General features: G+C 41.9%; 1 protein-coding gene across 1 annotated transcript in view; it reads left to right on the top strand.

Moving 5' to 3' along the window:
• The first annotated feature begins 4,252 nt into the window (after positions 1–4,252).
• Positions 4,253–21,213, top strand: part of LOC110533591 (collagen alpha-1(XXVI) chain) — a 79,528-nt gene continuing 62,567 nt past the window's right edge. Inside the window, exons 1-4 of the mRNA XM_036990000.1 lie at positions 4,253–4,316; positions 4,447–4,523; positions 5,228–5,350; positions 6,575–6,678. Of these exons, the coding sequence (XP_036845895.1) occupies positions 6,597–6,678 (82 nt within the window). The 5' untranslated portion in view covers positions 4,253–4,316; positions 4,447–4,523; positions 5,228–5,350; positions 6,575–6,596. The remainder of the gene's footprint in view (positions 4,317–4,446; positions 4,524–5,227; positions 5,351–6,574; positions 6,679–21,213) is intronic.

The raw sequence follows: 21,213 nt of genomic DNA, 5'->3' as shown, positions 1-21,213 counted from the left end.
TGTGGAGGACAGCACAAGCCACAGTAATATCACATGCCCTAACAGGGCTGACCCTTAATTTGTGAAGGCAGTGAAAGCGTGCCTTCAGGAGGCCAAAGGTCATTTCAACTCTGGCCCTGGTCCTGGCATGGGCATGGTTGTAGGCCTGCTGTGCTTCCTGGGGGTCTGTGAAAGGTGTCAGGAGAAAAGGCTGGCAGCCATACCCCCTGTCTCCCAGCAACACACCAGAGAATTCACCTGTCAACACAAAATCTCATCATTACTACCTCATAAACACAGTGATATTCTTGACACAGCCATGATGGTTATAAATAGGGGTTGTGTGGCTTACCTTGTGATAGGCACTGATAGATTTCAGAGGCCCGAAAGATTCTGGAGTCATGGACTGAGCCAGGCCATTTTGCCACAACATTGCTGATCACACAGTCAGCATTGCAGACCATCTGAAATCATAAGATGAGGAATATTACACCAATCAATGCACATCACTGGCAATGCAGAGTGTTCGTCAATGGACAATATCAAAAAGTTATGTTCACCTGAACATTAATGCTGTGAAAGGATTTCCTATTCACAAAATCGGCCTCATGGGCACCTGAGGGGGCTTTTATCCTTATGTGTGTGCAGTCCACTGCACCAATGACATTGGGGAAACCTGTCACACAAAGTAATGAGTATCCTACTATGTGTTAACAGTTGTCCTGTAATTTGTAGATCCTCTTACCTGCAATCCTATAGAACTCCTCTTTGATGTCACAGAGTCTTCTGTGGCCAGGGAAGGAGATGAAGACATCTGCTAATGCTTTGATAGCCAGACACACACTCCTTATTGTGCGGCAAATTGTGGCCTTGTTCAGCTGTTCTGCATCCCCCACTGAGTACAGGAAGGCTCCACTAGCAAAAAAGCGCAAGGCCACACAAACCATTTGCTCCACACTCAGTGCATGGCTCCGTGCAGTGCGGTGCTTAATCCTGGGACCCAGTAGTCTGCATAGATACCTGATGCCATCTGCAGAAAACCTGTATCTTTCATATAGATGGTCATCAGGGAAGGCCAGTGGGTCCAACCGGTCCCTGAAGACCCTTTCTCACCTGAAGGCTCTCCTCAGCACAAGTGCTTCTTCATCCACCACATCTCGCACGAATGGGCATGCCATTGTCAGAGCAGAAAGGAACACACAATTTTGGGCCTTCATATAGGCTAGTGGCCACACCTGGTGCTGGGGGGGGTGGGCAAAAGAGGGCGATGCCTTATAACGATGACTTGGTTGTACTGATTGCTGGGAAAATAAAAAAAACCTTAGAAAGATGCCACCGTCCTGTGTGCTCACAATAAGAGCTCATATGTCATGGCTCACTTGACTTTACGAGAATATACCTAATTTTTATTTTGAGCTGTGTCATCTTCTTGGAGCTGGGGGAGGAAAGAAAAATAATGATTAATACATTTGTGTTACAGTTAGCATACAGTGTACATTGAAGGCATATCTCACCTCCCTCTCAAGTTTTTTTATTTCAAGGTCCAGTTTCCTAATTGTCCTCTTTTTTATTTCGAACTCCAGTGCAAGATTTTCCATCTTTTTCTTCTTGTACTGAATGTCTATGTCTGCCAGTTCTATTTGGCACCGGAGGTGGTTGCCATACAACTTTCTGATAGCTTGTGAGCTCTGTGAACACAATACAATTAGCGCAGCTGGAATTTGGCAGGATGTGGTGTCCTTTTATTAATACGCACTATGTTGCCAGGCTGGTTTTCCCACTGTATAGCATCTGGGTCCTGTAAAATAAATTAGATTTTTTGATTTTGATGAGGACTCCTCACCATTGTAGAGTAAATAGTACTTTCACAGTCTTAACATGATACCTCATGCCTTCTGGAATCCAGAGAGATGGTCTCCTCCTCATCATCGTCTCCATCATGTGCTGTTGCTGCTGCACTGGGGCCTTCACCCTATCACATTTAATCGGATTCATATTGAAGCTAGTAGACAAGACATGCCAGGCCTACAGTATGCCTTTGATGGAGTACTCACTGGATCAGCATCGTCTGGTGCTTGTGCTGGTGGCTCTAACAGGAACACAGTGCTGCCAGACACTGCAAGGCAATAGGTAAACCAAAGTCAGAGAGTCCAAATTGATTCAATATGAATGTGGTTGTATCCCATGTAGAGATGGAAGGACATACCTTGAATGAAGCGGGTGGCATCTTGGGAGGAACCTATGCTCGTCTCTTTCCCCCCAGGGATCCCCTCTAAGACGGGCCTGCCTTTATTTAGCTCCAAGGCCATGTCCTCTGCTGGGGTAAGGTCAGCCTTTGGTGACCCACCACCCGTGCCTTGTCTGTGGGTATTCTTTTTCACTGCTAAAACAGTACAGACAATGTGTGAGCAGGCACCTTCTGGGTACAATATATGCTTGTGCTTTGTTAAATATTAGTCAGGGACCATACCATTCTGCAGAATGTTCTTGTATTTGATTTTGACCTGCTGCCATGTCCGTTTTGGCCCGTTCATGTTTAATCTACACACACACACACACACACACACACACACACACACACACACACTTAATGGAGTCACACTGCAAAAAATTACTTGGTATTTTTGTCTTGTTTTCAGTAAAAATATCAAAAATTTTATCATAGCTTTATACAGTGTGATGGAGTTACTTTACACAATTTCACTCATATCTGCAGTGCATTTCAATAAAAAAAATTAACCGTTTCATAATTACAGTACAACTGCATTTTTGGAGATGTGAATTAAATATTTGAATTGTAATTGTGATGTTTCAGCGGAGCGGTGAGTGTGTAATTGTGCACTACTTACGCATTCAGGCGGTCTGCAATACTTTGCCACGCTTTTTCTCTTTGCTTTATCACTGTGGCGGTGTTGCCTTTCTTCTTAATTATATATTTTACCTCCTCGTATGCCTCCATGAGGATTTGTGCTTCCGACGGGGAAAAGTACGCGGCTCTAGTTGCCATGGTAAATCAGTTAATCTGTGATCTGTGGCGGGGTCTATTTGAGTGAGCCGTGAGCGCGCACCTATCCAGGATTGGTTTCACCTGGCTTAATGAATCCGTGTCTGCTCATCCTGGCTTGGTCTTTGTGCAACCAATTAAGCCTGGACGCACATGTTTTGGCTTCATTGAGCTCAGCTGAGTCATTTATCCCGGATGTCTTAATTCTACTTTTGTGCAACAGGCCCCTGGACTCTTTAGTAGACGCTTGCATTCATAAATACATTTTGTATTATTCTTTTTTATAAAATACCACAAATATGGCAGTGTTTTTGCATTTCCAGAAATTCGTTGATATCCTGATGATGTGACCAAGGGACTGTTCCAGCCATCATCAACCTCCTCTGCATTAAATGGATGATACAATTCTGCTCATGTGAGATCAAAAGAGAACAAGACAACAGTAAACATGTCATCCCCCACGAATTATGCAGCGCCACCTTGGGCCAATTGAGTTATCACCTGTGACTAACACATTGAAGATAATTATTATCTCCCGATTTGGGCCAATCAGTGTAATTTTGTAAATGCCAGATCTCTATGGCAAGACACATCATTCACCCAAGTTTCATCAAAATCGGTCCAGTGCTGTCTGAGATGTCCCATCAGATAGCCAACTAATGGATAGAGACAGATCCACAGTCCCATCCCCGATTTCATTGTTGGAGACAATTATACTAGTTGTAATCTCTGTAACCCAGAAGTAAAACATGCCCACGGGAGATTATACTGGTTGTGAGTACTATGTAACAATGTGTAAATGCACTCTTACTCTAGGCCCCTACCTGCCTATACTAGTTATTTCCTTCAAATCTATTGCTACTTTTTACACTTTTTGATCAATTAAACCGATATGATTTGCATCACTATTTGATTTGAATTTACGCACTTGTTAGTTAATGTTGGTGCCTCGTAAATTATGTATGGATAAGGTTTGATACGGCTTCCTATTCCATACATGTAAAACGAATAGCTAGCCTACCACTATATATTCTGTTGATGGTGGTGAACTTTATCCGTTCCACATTACTGAGCGGTAATAGGCTCTGCGCAAAAACTGCTGCATATAGCGAGCACGCTGCTGCAGACAGTAGACATTCCCTCCAAAGTTGGAAGGCAAACGCCTAACACGAAGAAGGCAGGGACCAGGAGAACACTACAGAATGTCTCACGACGTTGCAGATTTATATGGAATTAATGTACTTTAATGACAAATTAGGACGCTATATTCGTTCCCTGCGGCTTTGCCTTCCCAAGACGTCCGTTTCCAACCTTTATACACTTCACAATACAGGTAGTGTTCAAACTATCACTCGAAAGGAACCATAAATTCGCAGACAATGACAGCTTCAATAATTTTGAGCTTTCTCTGTATTTGGATGTGTTCACCCAGTCTGTCACAAGGGACCGGGTTTGTCTATCAGTTTCCAGGTGTGACATTGCAACGCATCCACACTGAACACACTTCTGGACCCCTTGCAGGCACCAACTCGGCTCGCAGGTAAGTGGACCTCAAGCAAATAAGTAGCCTAAATGAAAACCTAATGAAGTCACTCATGTATTCATCAGAAAAGTTTTTATGATTCCAAGTTGTTGTTCAAGGTTAAACATGAAATAGAAATAGAAATATCTATTTTGGGGGGGAGCTCCGAGTGGCGCAGCCATGATTGGAAGTACCATAGGGCTGCGCACAATTGGCCCAGCGTCGTCCAGGTTTGGCGGTCATTGTAATTAACTGACTTACCTAGTTAAATCAAAAACAAGTTAAAAAAAATTATAGCTCTCATTCTGTTGAGAAAGGTGTTGAGAAAGGTGGACTTGTTGTGTATGCTTGAGCATGACAATTTGCATTGACTTTATTCTGAATGAAGTAACCAAAAGTATGTAACTTGCAATTCGTGCGATGAATAATGAAATGAAACGCATTAAGATGTGGCTCTGGTTTGATTTGGAATGAATTAATGGAGCAGACTACTTAGAAATTTCACATTGTCTCTCAACACTAGTTTATGACAATATGAACACATTTATTTAATGTCTTACTAGATTTGTCCTGATATTCCAATCTTCTCAATTGACATAAGCGGACCTGCCAGAGAGTTTTCCTCAATAAAATAAGAATTGCAATAAAAAATGCTTTATTATCCACACACACACACACACACACACACTAAAACTCGGCCTCCCTGTGGTCTCCTTTGGTAGGAACTGGTGTCAGTACACAGTGTCGAAGACTGTGTCATGCCAAGTGCACAACGGGACGGAGACGCTAGTACAGCGAGTGTTTCAGAGTTGCCGGTGGCCAGGACCCTGTTCTAACCTCATCAGGTATGAATGGCATTCACTCACTCACCGTCACAGGCCCTTCATGCAGATTGATTGTCATGCAGCGCCAATTACAACTTCAGACATTAAGTGTTATGATTTCAGTGTTGTGCTGGGACACATATTGAGTTTAGGGAATATCCACTCATGTCAACAAGCTAGATATAAATCATAATGGGTTGTAGTAGCCTATAAGGTAACAAACCATCTTGCTGAGCCAAAAGCTTTGGTGGCTACCATTTCCAGGTTTCCCTTAGTCGCCTTCGGGATAGCTATGGGTCAAGTGCCATTACATTTTTGTGGCACTACATTTTGGTGCCTTCAGATTCATAACTCTACATCTCCTGAAGACAAAGCATTCTTGCGGGAAAAGATCAGATCATTGGTTCTGGTTTCAGTTCAGCTGGACAAGAGTCTGGCCGGATGTTGCACAAGGGGTCATAATTATAATGTGTTTATATTATCCAGCTTTGACTACAGACAGTCTAATGACTGATAATTCACCCCCATGGAAATGCTCTTTATTAAGTTTTTTGTTGGTCGAAGAAGGCAGATTTACTCCCTAGAACACCACGCAGGGCAGCAAGTCATACACCATTAAGGCATATGAATAGGATTTTTCCCATTCCAGTATTCCCAGGTCTGCCATTGCTCCCAGAAAAGACACTGATGTAAGACCATAGCCGTTTATCATATACTGTAGATGTGTGTGATTTGTAACTGTGCAGTTGCATTCCATTGTTCTATGTCTTCCAGAAAGACTACTTTAATGGACTCTGGGTATTCGGACATAGTGTTAAGCTTGGATCGACATTGTTATTTTATCCCTATGTTACAGATGAATTAAACATATTTTGATTTAGAGTCATTCCCAGTGTAAAGAGGTCAGTGTATTCTCTCCCTTGTAAAGGATTTGAATGACATCTGTTAAGGTTTGTCCTACAGTAATGTTACTGACATCAGTGTTAAGACCTCTAATGATGTCTGTGACGGTTTGTCCTACAGGAATGTTACTGACGTCAGTGTTAAGACCTCTAATGATGTCTGTGAAGGTTGTCCTACAGGAATGTTACTGACGTCAGTGTTAAGACCTCTAATGATGTCTGTGAAGGTTGTCCTACAGTAATGTTACTGACGTCAGTGTTAAGACCTCTAATGATGTCTGTGAAGTGAACACGTGCCCCAGTGCTACAGTGCTGCCCGTCAGTGACTATCATCTTCTCTCAGTTACAGGACGCTGGTCCGGCCCATGTACAGGCTGACGTTTCGCCAGGTGACAGCACTGGAGTGGAGGTGCTGCCCAGGCTTCCTGGGAGACGACTGCAAAGAGGGTGAGTAGAGTACTGTACAGATGTAGGATCTTAAGTTCATCACTTTTGATGCTGACCATTTTCCTGCAAATATAGATGAGCTTCGTGATTTACATAAGTTCACTGAAAGCCCACACTAACACATGGTTATATGAACAGTATTGCACTTTTCATGTAGCCTACTTTTGGCCAGCTAATGGCCTAACCACTGATCAAGCAACATTATGGACTAAACGTTCAAATTCTGTTGCTGAGGATTATTTTGCTGTACCTGTGTCTGTCCCCCCGTCCTTCAGTCCGTTCGTCTGTTTATCTATCTGTCTACCTTTTAAACTCAGAGAGCTGGTGAGCTGGAGGTATAAATGCCCCAAGGGCACTGCAGTCAAAACAGTGGTCCCCTTGTGTACCTCATACATTCTTTGATCCTAAACTCCCTGCTATGTACTGTATGACATCAAAATCACAGGGTGAAAAACAATGGCCGATCATCACCCACTGTATTCTAGACTGGGCACTTTGTTTTTGTGGTAATGAAGATAGGAATAGTCACTGAACCAGATTTTACTTACTTGTCCTCACTCTTGGTTGGACTCACTGTTCTGCTTTTTCTTGGGACAATGTTCCTTATCGTAAGTTCACATCGGGCAAGGGGTTAATGGACCAAGACACAGTATTTCTTCTGTAACCGATATGGTGGTTCAGAGTTAATTTAATGGATTTCATTTTAACTTTATTTTTAAAGCGAGTCCAATTGAGACCAAGGTCTCTAATTTATGACTGGTGTCTAATACAGAGAACATGGCTCTGCTCCCCATTTCAGACTGGAGCTCTGTTCAACATAGGACTGGCGATGACCCTCCTTTGTGCTGACTCTGAGGAGTTAACTTCCAGAAGGAAAGCAATGTTATGAAGATGTGAAATGAGTGTTAATGGCAGAATTGTTTTTGCAGATACCAGTATAATGTTGTAATGGGTCAAAGTCTAAATGAAGAATGGCCTCACAGGGTTTCAGCTTTTTGTGTCTATGTTGTTCTCAAAGATTGTCTGTATGCATCGCTATCTATCTTTTCGATCTTGGTGTTCCACTGGCTACCACTGAGATCGCTATTTATCGTTTCTATCTTGGTGTTCCACTGGCTACCACTGAGATTGCTATCTATCGTTTCGATCTTGGTGTTCCACTGGCTACCACTGAGATCGCTATCTATCGTTTCTATCTTGGTGTTCCACTGAGATCGCTATCTATCGTTTCTATCTTGGTGTTCCACTGGCTACCACTGAGTATGCTGCACTCTGATAGTGTACAATTGTAACAAAAACAATATGTTGTTGTCGTACTGTATTTGCAAGTCATTGTGAGGTTACACACACACACACACACACACACACACACACCATCTGGAGAGGGGCCTCTCACTGACTGGATGTGCTCTCTCTGTGAATGGGTAAACAGAGCCAGACTGTGGTGGTGTGGGGCGGCCCTCGGTATAGTGATCCCCCGGGCCCTACTGGTCTGTTCTACTGGGGGTCCAGCCTTGTTTTGGATTTCAGGGGAAACCAAGGTCATACGCTCCATCTGTTTTTAATGTACCAATCCTCCCTACTCTCCCCTGTCTTCCCCATTCCCTCAATTACCCCCCTACCCAAACTTTGCCACTCTCCACCTCTCTGTTATAGCGGATGTCTTCACAGACTAGGAACCCCAGGGATTGGATGTCTCAGGGCAGGAAGTTCAGCTCTATAACATGCACGCACGCACACACAAACGCACACACACACACACACACACACACACACACACCCTCTCACACACAAGTAAATGGCTTCTCTGTCATTGGGAGATTTTGTGCACTTCAAGCACTCATGAATTAGGATTCATCCCTGAGTCATGAACATCTGCTACTGGCCCCACCACCAAACATCTCCATCTCTGCAATCATTCACATGGCTGTGTACTTCACAGGTCTTATACTGTAGGATCTCAACCAATGCAATCAGATATCATATCATATTTTTCATGCATGACTTGATCTGTTTATTTTGGTGAAGAAAATTAGTGCTAGTCAGAAAAAAACAAAGTTATCTGACTCAAAAATGTTCAAAGGTATAAAATGTCGGTCTGGAAAGCTCCAGTGTAGCCGTGTTGCAGTTTGAGGTGAGGGACCCTGGCAGCAGCACAATTTTGAGTTGTGTATTGTCGTCCTGTGGGAGAGATGGGAGAGTAGTCCTGTCAAGCTCAGTTGGTAGAGATTGGCACTTGCATTGCCAGGATTGTAGATTCAATTCCCGCTGGGGCCAACCATACGAAAACTTCACGATGGAGAAAAGTGTCTGCTAAATGGCATACTGTATACAGTGCCTTCAGAAAGTATTCATACCCCTTGACTTATTCAACATTTTCTTGTGTTACAGCCTGAATTCAAAATAGATTACATTTATTTATTTTTCCTCGCCCATCTACACACAATAACCCATAATGACAAAGTGGTTACAGCTGTGAATCTTTCTGGGTAAGTCTCTAAGAGCTTTCCATACTTGGATTGTGTAACATTTGCCCATTATTCCTTTAAAAATTCTTCAAGCTCTGTCAAATGAATTGTTGATCATTCCTAGACAATCATTTTCAAGTCATTCCATAGATTTTCAGGTAGATTTAAGTCAAAACTGTAACTCGACCACTCAGGAACATTCACTGTCTTCTTGTTAAGCAACTCCAGCGTAGAATTGGCCTTGTGTTTTCGGTTATTGTCCTGCTGAAAGGTGAATTCATCTCCCAGTGTCTGGTGAAAAGCAGGCTGAACAGGGTTTTCCTCTAGGATTTTGCCTATGCTTATCTCCATTCCGTTTCTTTTTTATCCTGAAAAACTCCCCAGTCCTTAACGATTACAAGCATATCATAGCACGATGCAGCCATGGTCGCTGCTTGAAAATATGGAGAGTGGTACTCAGTAATGTGTTGTATTGGATTTGCCCCAAACAAAACACATTTTTTGCAGTATTACTTTAGTGCTAAGTTATCTGTAGAGAATTCCTTATTTTCACTCTGTCAATTAGGTTAGTATTGTGGAGTAACTACAATGTTATTGATCCATCCTCAGTTTTCTCCTATCACAGCCATTAAACTCTGTAACTGTTTTAAAGTCACCATTGGTGACATCCCTGAGCGGTGTCCTTCCTCTCCGGCAACTGACTTTGGAAGTACACTTGTATCTTTGTAGTGACCTGGTGTATTGACACACCATCCAAAGTGTATTTAGTAACTTCAACATACTCAAAGAGATATTCAATGTCTGCAGTTTTTATTTTTACCCATCTACCAATAGGTGCCCTTCTTTGTGAGGCATTGGAAAACCTCCCTGGTCTTTGGTTGAATCTGTGTTTGAAATTCACTGCTCAGCGGAGGGACTGTAAAGTCCATGTGTGGGGTACAAAGATGAAGTAATCATTCAAAAATCATGTTAAACACTATTATTGCACACAGAGGGAGTCCATGCAACTTATTTTGTGACCTGTTAAGCACATTTTTACTCCTGAACTTATTTAGGCCGTAACAAAGGGGTTGAATACTTACCGACTCGAAGACATTTCAGATTTTCATTTTTTATTAATTTGTAAATATTTTGAAGAGATTAATTCCACTTTGACATTATGGAGTATTGTGTGTGTGTAGGCCAGTGACAAAAAAAGCTCAATTTATTCCATTTTAAATTCAGGCTGTAACACAACACAATGTGGAAAAAGTCAAGGGGTGTGAATACTTTCTAAAGGCACTGTATAGGTATAAAGCAACAGAGAAAGAGAGGAGATGGAAATGCAGAGACTAGAGATTTGTAACCTGTATGAAAAGTAGAATGTGTATTCCTGGAAAATGAGCCGTTGAAGCCATACACATTCACTGCACACATACCTGTTGCAAAACTCCATTGTGACTTGAAAAAGTGCAAAGAGCTGTTGAAGCAAAGCACCCCAGGGTCAGTGCTCAGGAGGCATTGCTATCCCTGGATAGGCAAGCCACAGTTGCAGAAGTCATCCAACTTATGTGGCAATACCCACATGCCTTCCCCCTCTTCATCCCGAAAGCATTTGCTTCTGAGGTAAAGAAATTACATCATCTGGGAATAGGAGGTCTCTTCCCTCCCACTCTATCGACACAGTCGTTTCAGAGATTGTTCGCTCCCAGGGAGCATTACATTAATCGAAACCAGCGCATCCTTGTTGTTTCAGGCTCCGGGTTGTGATGCCTCAGGTTGTCATCATGCGCTGGGCGGCTGGTGTGTCATCTGGCCTTGAAGCCTGCCTCCCTGTGTGTGTGTGTGTGTTGGGACTCAGCCAGCTGCATGTGGTAGTGCATGCACAGCTGCTGTACCCCATATTTCACTGGCCTATGGAAACAGCTGGTCAAGAGAAGAGTCATCACAATGAGTCATCTTTGGAACATTGAACAGGGAGAATATGATGGGACTTCATAAGCAAGTGTTCTCATGAACTTCCAGCAGGGCTGGCTCTAGACTTTTTTTTTGTTGTTGAATTTTACCCCTTTTTCTCTCCAATTTCGTGGTATCCAATTGTTTTTAGTAGCTACTATCTTGTCTCATTGTTACAACTCCCGTACGGGCTCAGGAGAGACGAAGGTTGAAAGTCATGCGTCCTCCGATACACAACCATGCCGCACTGCTTCTTAACACAGCGCGCATCCAACCCGGAAGCCAGCCGCACCAATGTGTCGGAGGAAACACTGTGCACCTGGCAACCTTTGTTAGCGCGCACTGCGCCCGGCCCACCACAGGAGTCGCTGGTGCACGATGAGACAAGGACATCCCTACCGGCCAAGCCCTCCCTAACCCGGACGACGCTAGGCCAATTGTGCGTCGCCCCACGGACGACAGAGCCTGGGCGTGAACCCAAAGTCTCTGATGGCACAGCTGGCGCTGCAGTACTAAACAAGATTTGATTGGAGGGCCCTCCACCTCACAGAAAAACATTATAGTGGCCCCCCGTCTTGATGGTGGACAGAAACATTTACATTTTATAGTTAATTTCCTGAAAATCTACACATTTTGCCATGGGGTGTAGAGAAAATGTTGCAGTTTTAAAGAAAGTTTTCTGCGATTCTACAAATGTGTCCATGGAGCGTTGAGAAAACTTTAACATTTCATAACACATTTCATGCAATTCACTAATTTTGCCATGGGGTGGAGAGACATGTTTTCCATTTTGATGCAAATTTCCTGCAATTCTGCATGACTTATGCCCTGTTAATATTATATCTGAGTGAAAATGACTAACGAAATCAATGGGGGCCCCCTGGCCCTGCATGCCAGTCAGTATTCGGCCATGATTGCTACAAGTTTAGACAGCTGGCTAGACTAACTACCAATAAAAAATGGTTAGCTGACATGACAAATTGAGTGACTGTCAGTGACTTTGAAATTGCACCTGGTGTATTCTACGATGCTTACTCTCAATAGTAAGTTGAGACCCCAACTGAGTTCCCAAAATAAAGGAACTCAGGGGACCCTAAGCGGCCGTTTATGCCTGGAACCGGCCCTGACTGCCAGTCCATGTCAAGATGAGCATGTTGCAGGAACATGGCAATTGTCAGATTTTATAGGAAAGAAAGAAAAATATTGCCATTCTACCAGTTATATTGTGCCAAATTTTTTACGATAAGTCGTCATTAGGTTGAGACACCTCAATTGCACTTTGTATCAAAGTGTCAGACTTTAACCAGTAGGAAAGGAAACAGTCTTTGTTGAAGAATCAGACGATAGATGTATTGCCCATTGTCACGCCCTGGTCAAAGTATTTTGTGTTTATCTTCATTTATTTTGGTCAGGCCAGGGTGTGGCATGGGTTTTTGTATGTGGTGTGTTGGGATTGTAGCTTAGTGGGGTGTTCTAGTGAAGTCTATGGCTGTCTGAAGTGGTTCTCAATCAGAGGCAGGTGTTTATCGTTGTCTCTGATTGGGAACCATATTTAGGCAGCCATATTCTTTGGGTGTTTTGGGGGGGGGGGGGGGGGGTGATTGTCCTTAGTGTCCTTGTAACTGTCTTGTGTTAGTTTGCACCAGTTTAGGCTGTTTCGGTTTTCACATTACGTTTATTGTTTTCATACAGTTCATGTTTTATCATTGTTGAATAAACATGGATCGCAATCTACACGCTGCATTTTGGTCCGATCCTTGCTACACCTCCTCGTCCGAGGAGGAGATAGAAGAAAGCCGTTACACCCATGTTGCAATAAGAACTTGATGTTTGGAAGGGAAAAAGTTCAAAAGTTTGACCACACCTACTCATTCAAGGGTTTTTCTTTATTTTCACTATTCTACATTGTAGAATAACACCTCAACTATGAAATAACACATGGAATCTCTTAGTAACCAAAAAATATATTTTATATTTGAGATTCTCCCTTTGCCTTGACAGCTTTGCACACTCTTGGCATTCTCTCAACAAACTTCATGAGGTAGTGACCTGGAACGCATTTCAATTAAAAAGTGTGCATTGTTAACAGTTAATTTGTGGAATTTCTTTCCTTCTTAATGCATTTGAGCCAATCAGTTGTGTTTTGACAAGGTAGGGGTGGTATACAAAAGATAGCCCTATATGGTAAAATACCATATTAGTCCATATTATAGCAAGAACAGCTCAAATAAGCAAAGAGAAAAGACAGTCCATCATTACTTTGACTGACCCTCATGTCTTAATCTGGAAAATGTCAAGAACTTTGAACGTTTTTTCAAGGGCAGTCACAAAAACCATCAAGCTCTATGATCAAACTGGCTCTTATGAGGACTGCCACACGAAAGGAAGATCCAGAGTTACCTCTGCTGCAGAGGATAAGTTCATTAGAGTTACCAGCCTCAGAAATTGCATCCCAAATAAATGCTTCACAGATTTCAAGTAACAGACACATCTCAACATCAACTGTTCAGAGGAGACTGTGTGAATCAGGTCTTCATGGTCAAATTGCTGGGAAAAAATCACTAGTAAAGGACACCAATAATAAGAATAGACATGCTTGAGCCAAGAAATACGAGAAATGGACATTAGACTGGTGGAAATTTGTCCTTTGTTCTGATGAGTCCAAATTTGAGATTTGTTGGTTCTTTGTGAGACGCAGAGAAGGTGAACGGATGATCTCCGCATGTGTGCTTCCCACTGCAAAGCATGGAGGAGGAGGTGTGATGGTGTGGGGGTGCTTTGCTGGTGACGCTGTCGGTGATTCATTTAGAATTCAAGGCACACTTAACCAGCATGGCTACCACAGGATTCTGCAGCCATATACCATCCCATCTGGTTTGCGCTTAGTGGGACTATCATTTGTTTTTCAACAGGACAATGACCCAACATACCTCCAGGCTACGTAAAGGCTATTTGACCAAGAAAGGAGAGTGATGGAGTGCTGCATCAGATGACCTGGCCTCCACAATCATCTGACCTCAACCCATTTGAGATTGTTTGGGATGAGTTGGACCGCTGAGTGAAGGAAAATCAGCCAACAAGTGCTCAGCATATGTGGGAACTACAAGGCTGTAGGAAAACATTCCAGGTGAAGCTGGTTGAGAGAATGCCAAGAGTGTGCAGAGCTGTCATCAATGCAAAGGGTGGCTACTTTGAAGAATCTAAAATATATTTTGATTTGTTAAACTTTTTTTGGTTACTACATGGTTACTATATGTGTTTTTTTCATAGTTTGATTTCTTCATTATTATTCTACAATGTAGAAAATAGTACAAATATTAAGGAAAAACCTTTTGAATGAGTAGGTGAAAGAAATTAGTATTGGGTCTGTAATATTTCACTTGACTGTTTTTTTCTGGCTTTCATGTCAGGGGCTTGAGAACGCTGCCACAATCATTTGCTTTCCTCCTCTTGTCACGCCCTGGTCGAAGTATTTTGTGTTTATCTGTATTTATTTGGTCAGGCCAGGGTGTGGCATGGGTTTTTGTATGTGGTGTTTATGTATGGGGATTGTAGCTAGTGGGGTGTTCTAGCTAAGTCTATGGCTGTCTGAAGTGGTTCTCAATCAGGGGCAGGTGTTTATCGTTGTCTCTGATTGGGAACCATATTTAGGCAGCCATATTCTTTGAGTTTGTCGTGGGTGATTGTCCTTAGTGTCCTTGTTCCTGTCTGTGTTAGTTTACACAAGTATAGGCTGTTTCGGTTTTCGTTACGTTTATTGTTTTGTAGTGTTTGTGTTTAGAGTGTTTTTTTTTCATTAAACATGAATCGCAATCGACATGCTGCATTTTGGTCCGACTCTCCTTCACACCAAGAAAACCGTTACACCTCTAAAACCAAGGCTTTGTGATGAATTTGTATTTGCATTTACAGTGCCTTCAGAAAGTATAAGTCAAGGGGTATGAATACTTTCTGAAGGCACTATATATGATGACAGGTTCCTTGAATCCACAGTAGGGAACAAGGTGATTACAGTGCCTTGCGAAAGTATTCGGCCCCCTTGAACTTTGCGACCTTTTGCCACATTTCAGGCTTCAAACATAAAGATATAAAACTGTATTTTTTTGTGAAGAATCAACAAGTGGGACACAATCATGAAGTGGAACGACATTTATTGGATATTTCAAACTTTTTTAACAAATCAAAAACTGAAAAATTGGGCGTGCAAAATTATTCAGCCCCTTTACTTTCAGTGCAGCAAACTCTCTCCAGAAGTTCAGTGAGGATCTCTGAATGATCCAATGTTGACCTAAATGACTAATGATGATAAATACAATCCACCTGTGTGTAATCAAGTCTCCGTATAAATGCACCTGCACTGTGATAGTCTCAGAGGTCCGTTAAAAGCGCAGAGAGCATCATGAAGAACAAGGAACACACCAGGCAGGTCCGAGATACTGTTGTGAAGAAGTTTAAAGCCGGATTTGGATACAAAAAGATTTCCCAAGCTTTAAACATCCCAAGGAGCACTGTGCAAGCGATAATATTGAAATGGAAGGAGTATCAGACCACTGCAAATCTACCAAGACCTGGCTGTCCCTCTAAACTTTCAGCTCATACAAGGAGAAGACTGATCAGAGATGCAGCCAAGAGGCCCATGATCACTCTGGATGAACTGCAGAGATCTACAGCTGAGGTGGGAGACTCTGTCCATAGGACAACAATCAGTCGTATATTGCACAAATCTGGCCTTTATGGAAGAGTGGCAAGAAGAAAGCCATTTCTTAAAGATATCCATAAAAAGTGTTGTTTAAAAGTTTGCCACAAGCCACCTGGGAGACACACCAAACATGTGGAAGAAGGTGCTCTGGTCAGATGAAACCAAAATTGAACTTTTTGGCAACAATGCAAAACGTTATGTTTGGCGTAAAAGCAACACAGCTGAACACACCATCCCCACTGTCAAACATGGTGGTGGCAGCATCATGGTTTGGGCCTGCTTTTCTTCAGCAGGGACAGGGAAGATGGTTAAAATTGATGGGAAGATGGATGGAGCCAAATACAGGACCATTCTGGAAGAAAACCTGATGGAATCTGCAAAAGACCTGAGACTGGGACGGAGATTTGTCTTCCAACAAGACAATGATCCAAAACATAAAGCAAAATCTACAATGGAATGGTTCAAAAAATATACATATCCAGGTGTTAGAATGGCCAAGTCAAAGTCCAGACCTGAATCCAATCGAGAATCTGTGGAAAGAACTGAAAACTGCTGTTCACAAATGCTCTCAATCCAACCTCACTGAGCTCGAGCTGTTTTGCAAGGAGGAATGGGAAAAAATGTCAGTCTCTCGATGTGCAAAACTGATAGAGACATACCCCAAGTGACTTACATCTGTAATCGCAGCAAAAGGTGGCGCTACAAAGTATTAACTTAAGGGGGCTGAATAATTTTGCACGCCCAATTTCAGTTTTTGGTTTGTTAAAAAAGTTTGAAATATCCAATAAATGTCGTTCCACTTCATGATTGTGTCCCAATTGTTGTTGATTCTTCACAAAAAATACAGTTTTATATCTTTATGTTTGAAGCCTGAAATGTGGCAAAAGGTCGCAAAGTTCAAGGGGGCCGAATACTTTCGCAAGGCACTGTACTTTCCTCCAGTGCATCATCAATTATCCACATCTCCCTACTCAACAAGCAAAGGAAGCAAATCATCCCCATAGTGAGAGTCTGAACTTTAGAAAAACCAAGCAAGTGTGCATCTGAGGAGACTAAGAATAGAGACCTCACGTGCTAAAATGATTAATCTACAAGTACCCATAAACATTTTTATTGTTATTCCAGGAGAACAACTATTGTCAGGAGAGTCTAAGAATGTACTGTAAACTATTCCAGACACCCCAAAACACCCTTCAAACAGACATGTACCTCATTTATAAACAACTAAGGCTCTGACCTGGCTGACTTGAAGCACGTCGTCAGCTAAAGGACGGGAGCTTATGAGGTGAGCCATTGGCATGGCTCTGAACTGCATCTGTCTGTCTGTGTTTTGCTCTGAGTGGCAGCAGATCTGACTTATGGAGGGCTGGTTTTCCAGCCTGGAATTCGTTTGTCAACAGAAGGAATGAGACCCAGAAAAACCCACCACAGCCTTTGTTGTGACCAAAGGAAGGATTTGGATGATAAGTCTTTGAAAGAGGGGTCCCCTTACTTTTACAGCATGGCTTGAGAACATCTGGCCACTTTGCTTGGATTAAATTATTCATCATCTACAGCGGAAGCACTTAGTTTAAGGTGTTTTCAAACTTTCTTTGATGCTGTGTCTTCATTCCCACCCCATGTGGACACCAAAGATATTGAAGAGGGAGCACAGTCATTTTCCATACTTTTTCTATTCTATTTTATTGCGACTTTGTCAAAGCGTGTATTTTGAGTGAACCGTCCCTTGAAAGTGGAAGCAAGCAGAGAAAGCAATGTTCTGTGATTGTCTGCAGGCTACAGGCACTTATCTGTGTGTTTGGTAAAATATTTGGACAGACTGAGCCCCCTTGGGACGCGGGTTGCTTTTCTCAGAGGGAGCCCCTCTCCCAGACTCAGCTTGGGTTACAGTGACCAGATTTCAGCAGTGGAGCTGGAGCTGCTCTCACAGAAATATGCCAACCGCTTTGTTTTGATTCACGTCCTGCTAACTTAACCTCCCCCACCCACCACTCCCATCCACAGACTGTAAGGCAGTGCGATATCCCTGGGAAACACCCGTAATAGACTTCTCTCAATGTCATTCAGTGGTATGAGTCAGTAGCTTGAATTCCTGGTGCAACCAAATACCCCTTACACTGACAAAGTACTGGCTAATTTAATTATGTATCATGGTAGAAACGTGGTCATGTATGTAACAGAATGATTAGTAGCTAACTAAGTGAAATTGTACACAAATCACTGGCTCGGGCAATATAGTGACTGTCAGAATACTTCAGTAAGTATTCATACCCTTTATTTCACATTTTGTTGTTACAACCTGAATTCAAAATGGATAAAATAGATTTTTTATCCAACCATCCACACAATACCCCATAATGACAAAGTGGGAAAAAAATGTTCATTTTTACAAATGTATTGAAAATAACATACAGAAATATCAATTTACATAAACCCTAGTTTATAGAAAAACTCACTTATCTGGCAATTTTTTATCATGTCATTACATTAAGATATAAGGGGGGATCATGCAAAGGGAGCCCCTCTCCCATATTGTAGCTGTATTCAATAACATTCACAAGTTGATTTAAAACCTACAGTTTAAGTCAGAAGTTTACATACACCTTAGCCAAATACATTTACACTCAGTTTTTCACAATTCCTGACATTTAATCCTAGTAAAAATTCCCTGTCTTAGGTCAGTTAGGATCACCACTTTATTTTAAGAAGGTGAAATGTCAGAATAATATTAGAGAGAATTATTTATTTCAGCTTTTATTTATTTCATCACATTCCCAATGGGTCAGAAGTTTACATACACTCAATTCGTATTTGGTAGCATTGCCTTTAAATTGTTTAACTTGGGTCAAATGTTTCGGGTAGCCTTCCACAAGCTTCCCACTATAAGTTGGGTGAATTTTGTCCCATTTCTCCTAACAAAGCTGGTGTAACTGAGTCAGATTTGTAGGCCTCCTTGCTCGCACACGCGACCTCATGATGCCGTCTATTTTGTGAAGTGCACCAGTCCCTCCTGCAGCAAAGCATCCCCACAACATGATGCTGCCACCTCCGTGCTTCACGGTTGGGATTGTGTTCTTCGGCTTGCAAGCCTCCACCTTTTTCCTCCAAACACAACGATGGTCATTATGGCCAAAAGGTCCTATTTTTGTTTCATCAGACCAGACCAGTTGCCAACCTTTGTCTGGCTTTTTTATGGCGGTTTTGGAGCAGTGGCTTATTCCTTGCTGAGCGGCCTTTCAGGTTATTTCGATATAAGACTCATTTTACTGTTGATATTGTCACGTTCTGACCTTTATTCCCTTTGTTTTGTATTTATTTAGTATGGTCAGGGTGTGAGTTGGGTGGGCAGTCTGTTTGTTTTTCTATGTTTTGGGGCATTTCTATGTTTTCGGCCTAGTATGGTTCTCAATCAGAGGCAGGTGTCATTAGTTGTCTCTGATTGAGAATCATACTTAGGTAGCCTGGGTTGCACTGTTTGTTTGTGGGTGATTGTCTATGTTGATGGCTTGTTTCAGCGCAGCTCACATTAGCTTCACGGTTGTTTTTTTGTTTACTGGTTTTGTATAGTTTTCAGAGTTCACTACTTTCTTTATTAAAGATTGACCATGGACACTTACCACGCTGCTTATTGGTCCTCAGATCCTTTTCGCCTCTCCTCTTCAGATGAAGAGGAGGACGGCCGTGACAGATATAGCTACTTTTGTACCTTTTTCCTCCAGCATCTTCACAAGGTCCTTTGCTGTTCTTCTGGGATTGATTTTCACTTTACGCACCAAAGTACGTCCATCTCTAGGAGACATTACGCTTCTCCTTCCTGAGCAGTATGATGGCTGCGTGGTCCCATGGTGTATATACTTGCATACTATTTTAGGTACAGATGAATGTGGTACCTAAAACAGATGAATGTGGTACCTACATTTTCCAAGTGTTTGGAAATTGCTCCCAAGGATGAACCAGACTTGTGGAGGTCTGCAATTTTTTTCTGAGGTCTTGGCTGATTTCTTTTGATTTTCCCATGATGTCAAGCAAAGAGGCACTGAGTTTGAAGGTTGGAGGTGAGTACATCCACAGGTACACCTCCAATTGACTCAAATGATGTCAATTAGCCTATCAGAAGCTTCTAAAGCCATGACATCATTTTCTGGAATTTTCCAAGCAGTTTAAAGGCACAGTCAACTTAGTGTATGTTAACCTCTGACCCACTGGAGTTGTGATACAGTGAATTATAAGTAAAATAATCTGTCTGTAAACAATTGTTGGAAAAATTACTTGTTGTCATGCACGAGGTAGATGTCCTAACTGACTTGCCAAAACTATAGTTTGTTAACAAGAAATTTGTGGAGTGGTTGAAAAATGAGTTTTAAAGACTCCAACCTAAGTGTATGTAAACTGTATGTTTAACCCTTTATCGTGGTTGGTGTCTTGACAGATTTGGTCAAAATTGTGTGACATAAAACATACAGTTTCTGTCCTTGCATTTATGGCAGTGTAAATTGTTGTTATATCATTAAGTATTCATCTGTTAAATTAAACATTTATCTTGAACCCTGTAAGAATCCTGGATCTAGCTGTCAGACAGTTTTTTGTATAGAAATCTCAGAAATTCAGTGTAACTATGTAACATTTTGTGTCTCCTAATGTTATGTGGTGAAAACAGTTTTCATAGGCACACAAATCCAAAATAAAGATGCAATTTAAAAATCAAATGCTTCTAACCGAAAGAGTCACCTTACCTTGATACTTAAAACCTTAATGATATTGTAATGCATGTGGTTCTTCAATAATTATGCATAATACTTGTTGGATGCGCATTTGGTGTTGAGCTGATAGTCTATTTAGTGGAGGCTCCTCGGAGGAGGAAGGGAAGGACCATCCATTTATAAAAAATTGAAACATTTAAAAGTGATCCTTTTTAGATAAAACTATACTAAATATATTCTTATGTCACTAAATAATTGATTAAAACACTGTTTTGCAAAGAAGGTCTACAGTAGCCTCAACAGCACTGTAGCACCACGGTGTATCTGGAGGACAGCTAGCTTCTATCCTCCTCAGGGTACATTGACTTCAATGCAAAACCTAGGAGGCTCATGGTTGTCACCCCCTTCCATAGACTTGCACAGAAATTATGATAACTTCCGGAGGACGTACTCCAACCTATCAGAGCTCTTGCAGCATGAACTGACATGTTGTCCACCAAATCAAAGTATCAGAATGAATCTAGTGCTGAAAGCATAAGCTACAGTTAACATTACAGTGCATAACATGTGGTACGTAGTTGACTGAAAGAGAAAGACAATAGTTCAACAGTTTTGAACAAATTCCTTTCTTCAAAAAATAAGAAGAAGCAAGAGAGAGAGACATGGAACTCTTCCAATTCAAAGTAAGGTTTTACAAATGTATTGCCACAATGGCCCGCCAGTGTAACTGCTA

This window comes from Oncorhynchus mykiss, chromosome 10, assembly GCF_013265735.2.
Source record: "Oncorhynchus mykiss isolate Arlee chromosome 10, USDA_OmykA_1.1, whole genome shotgun sequence".
NCBI classification, from domain to species: Eukaryota; Metazoa; Chordata; class Actinopteri; order Salmoniformes; family Salmonidae; genus Oncorhynchus; species Oncorhynchus mykiss.
This window is presented reverse-complemented; position numbering and strand designations above follow the sequence as displayed.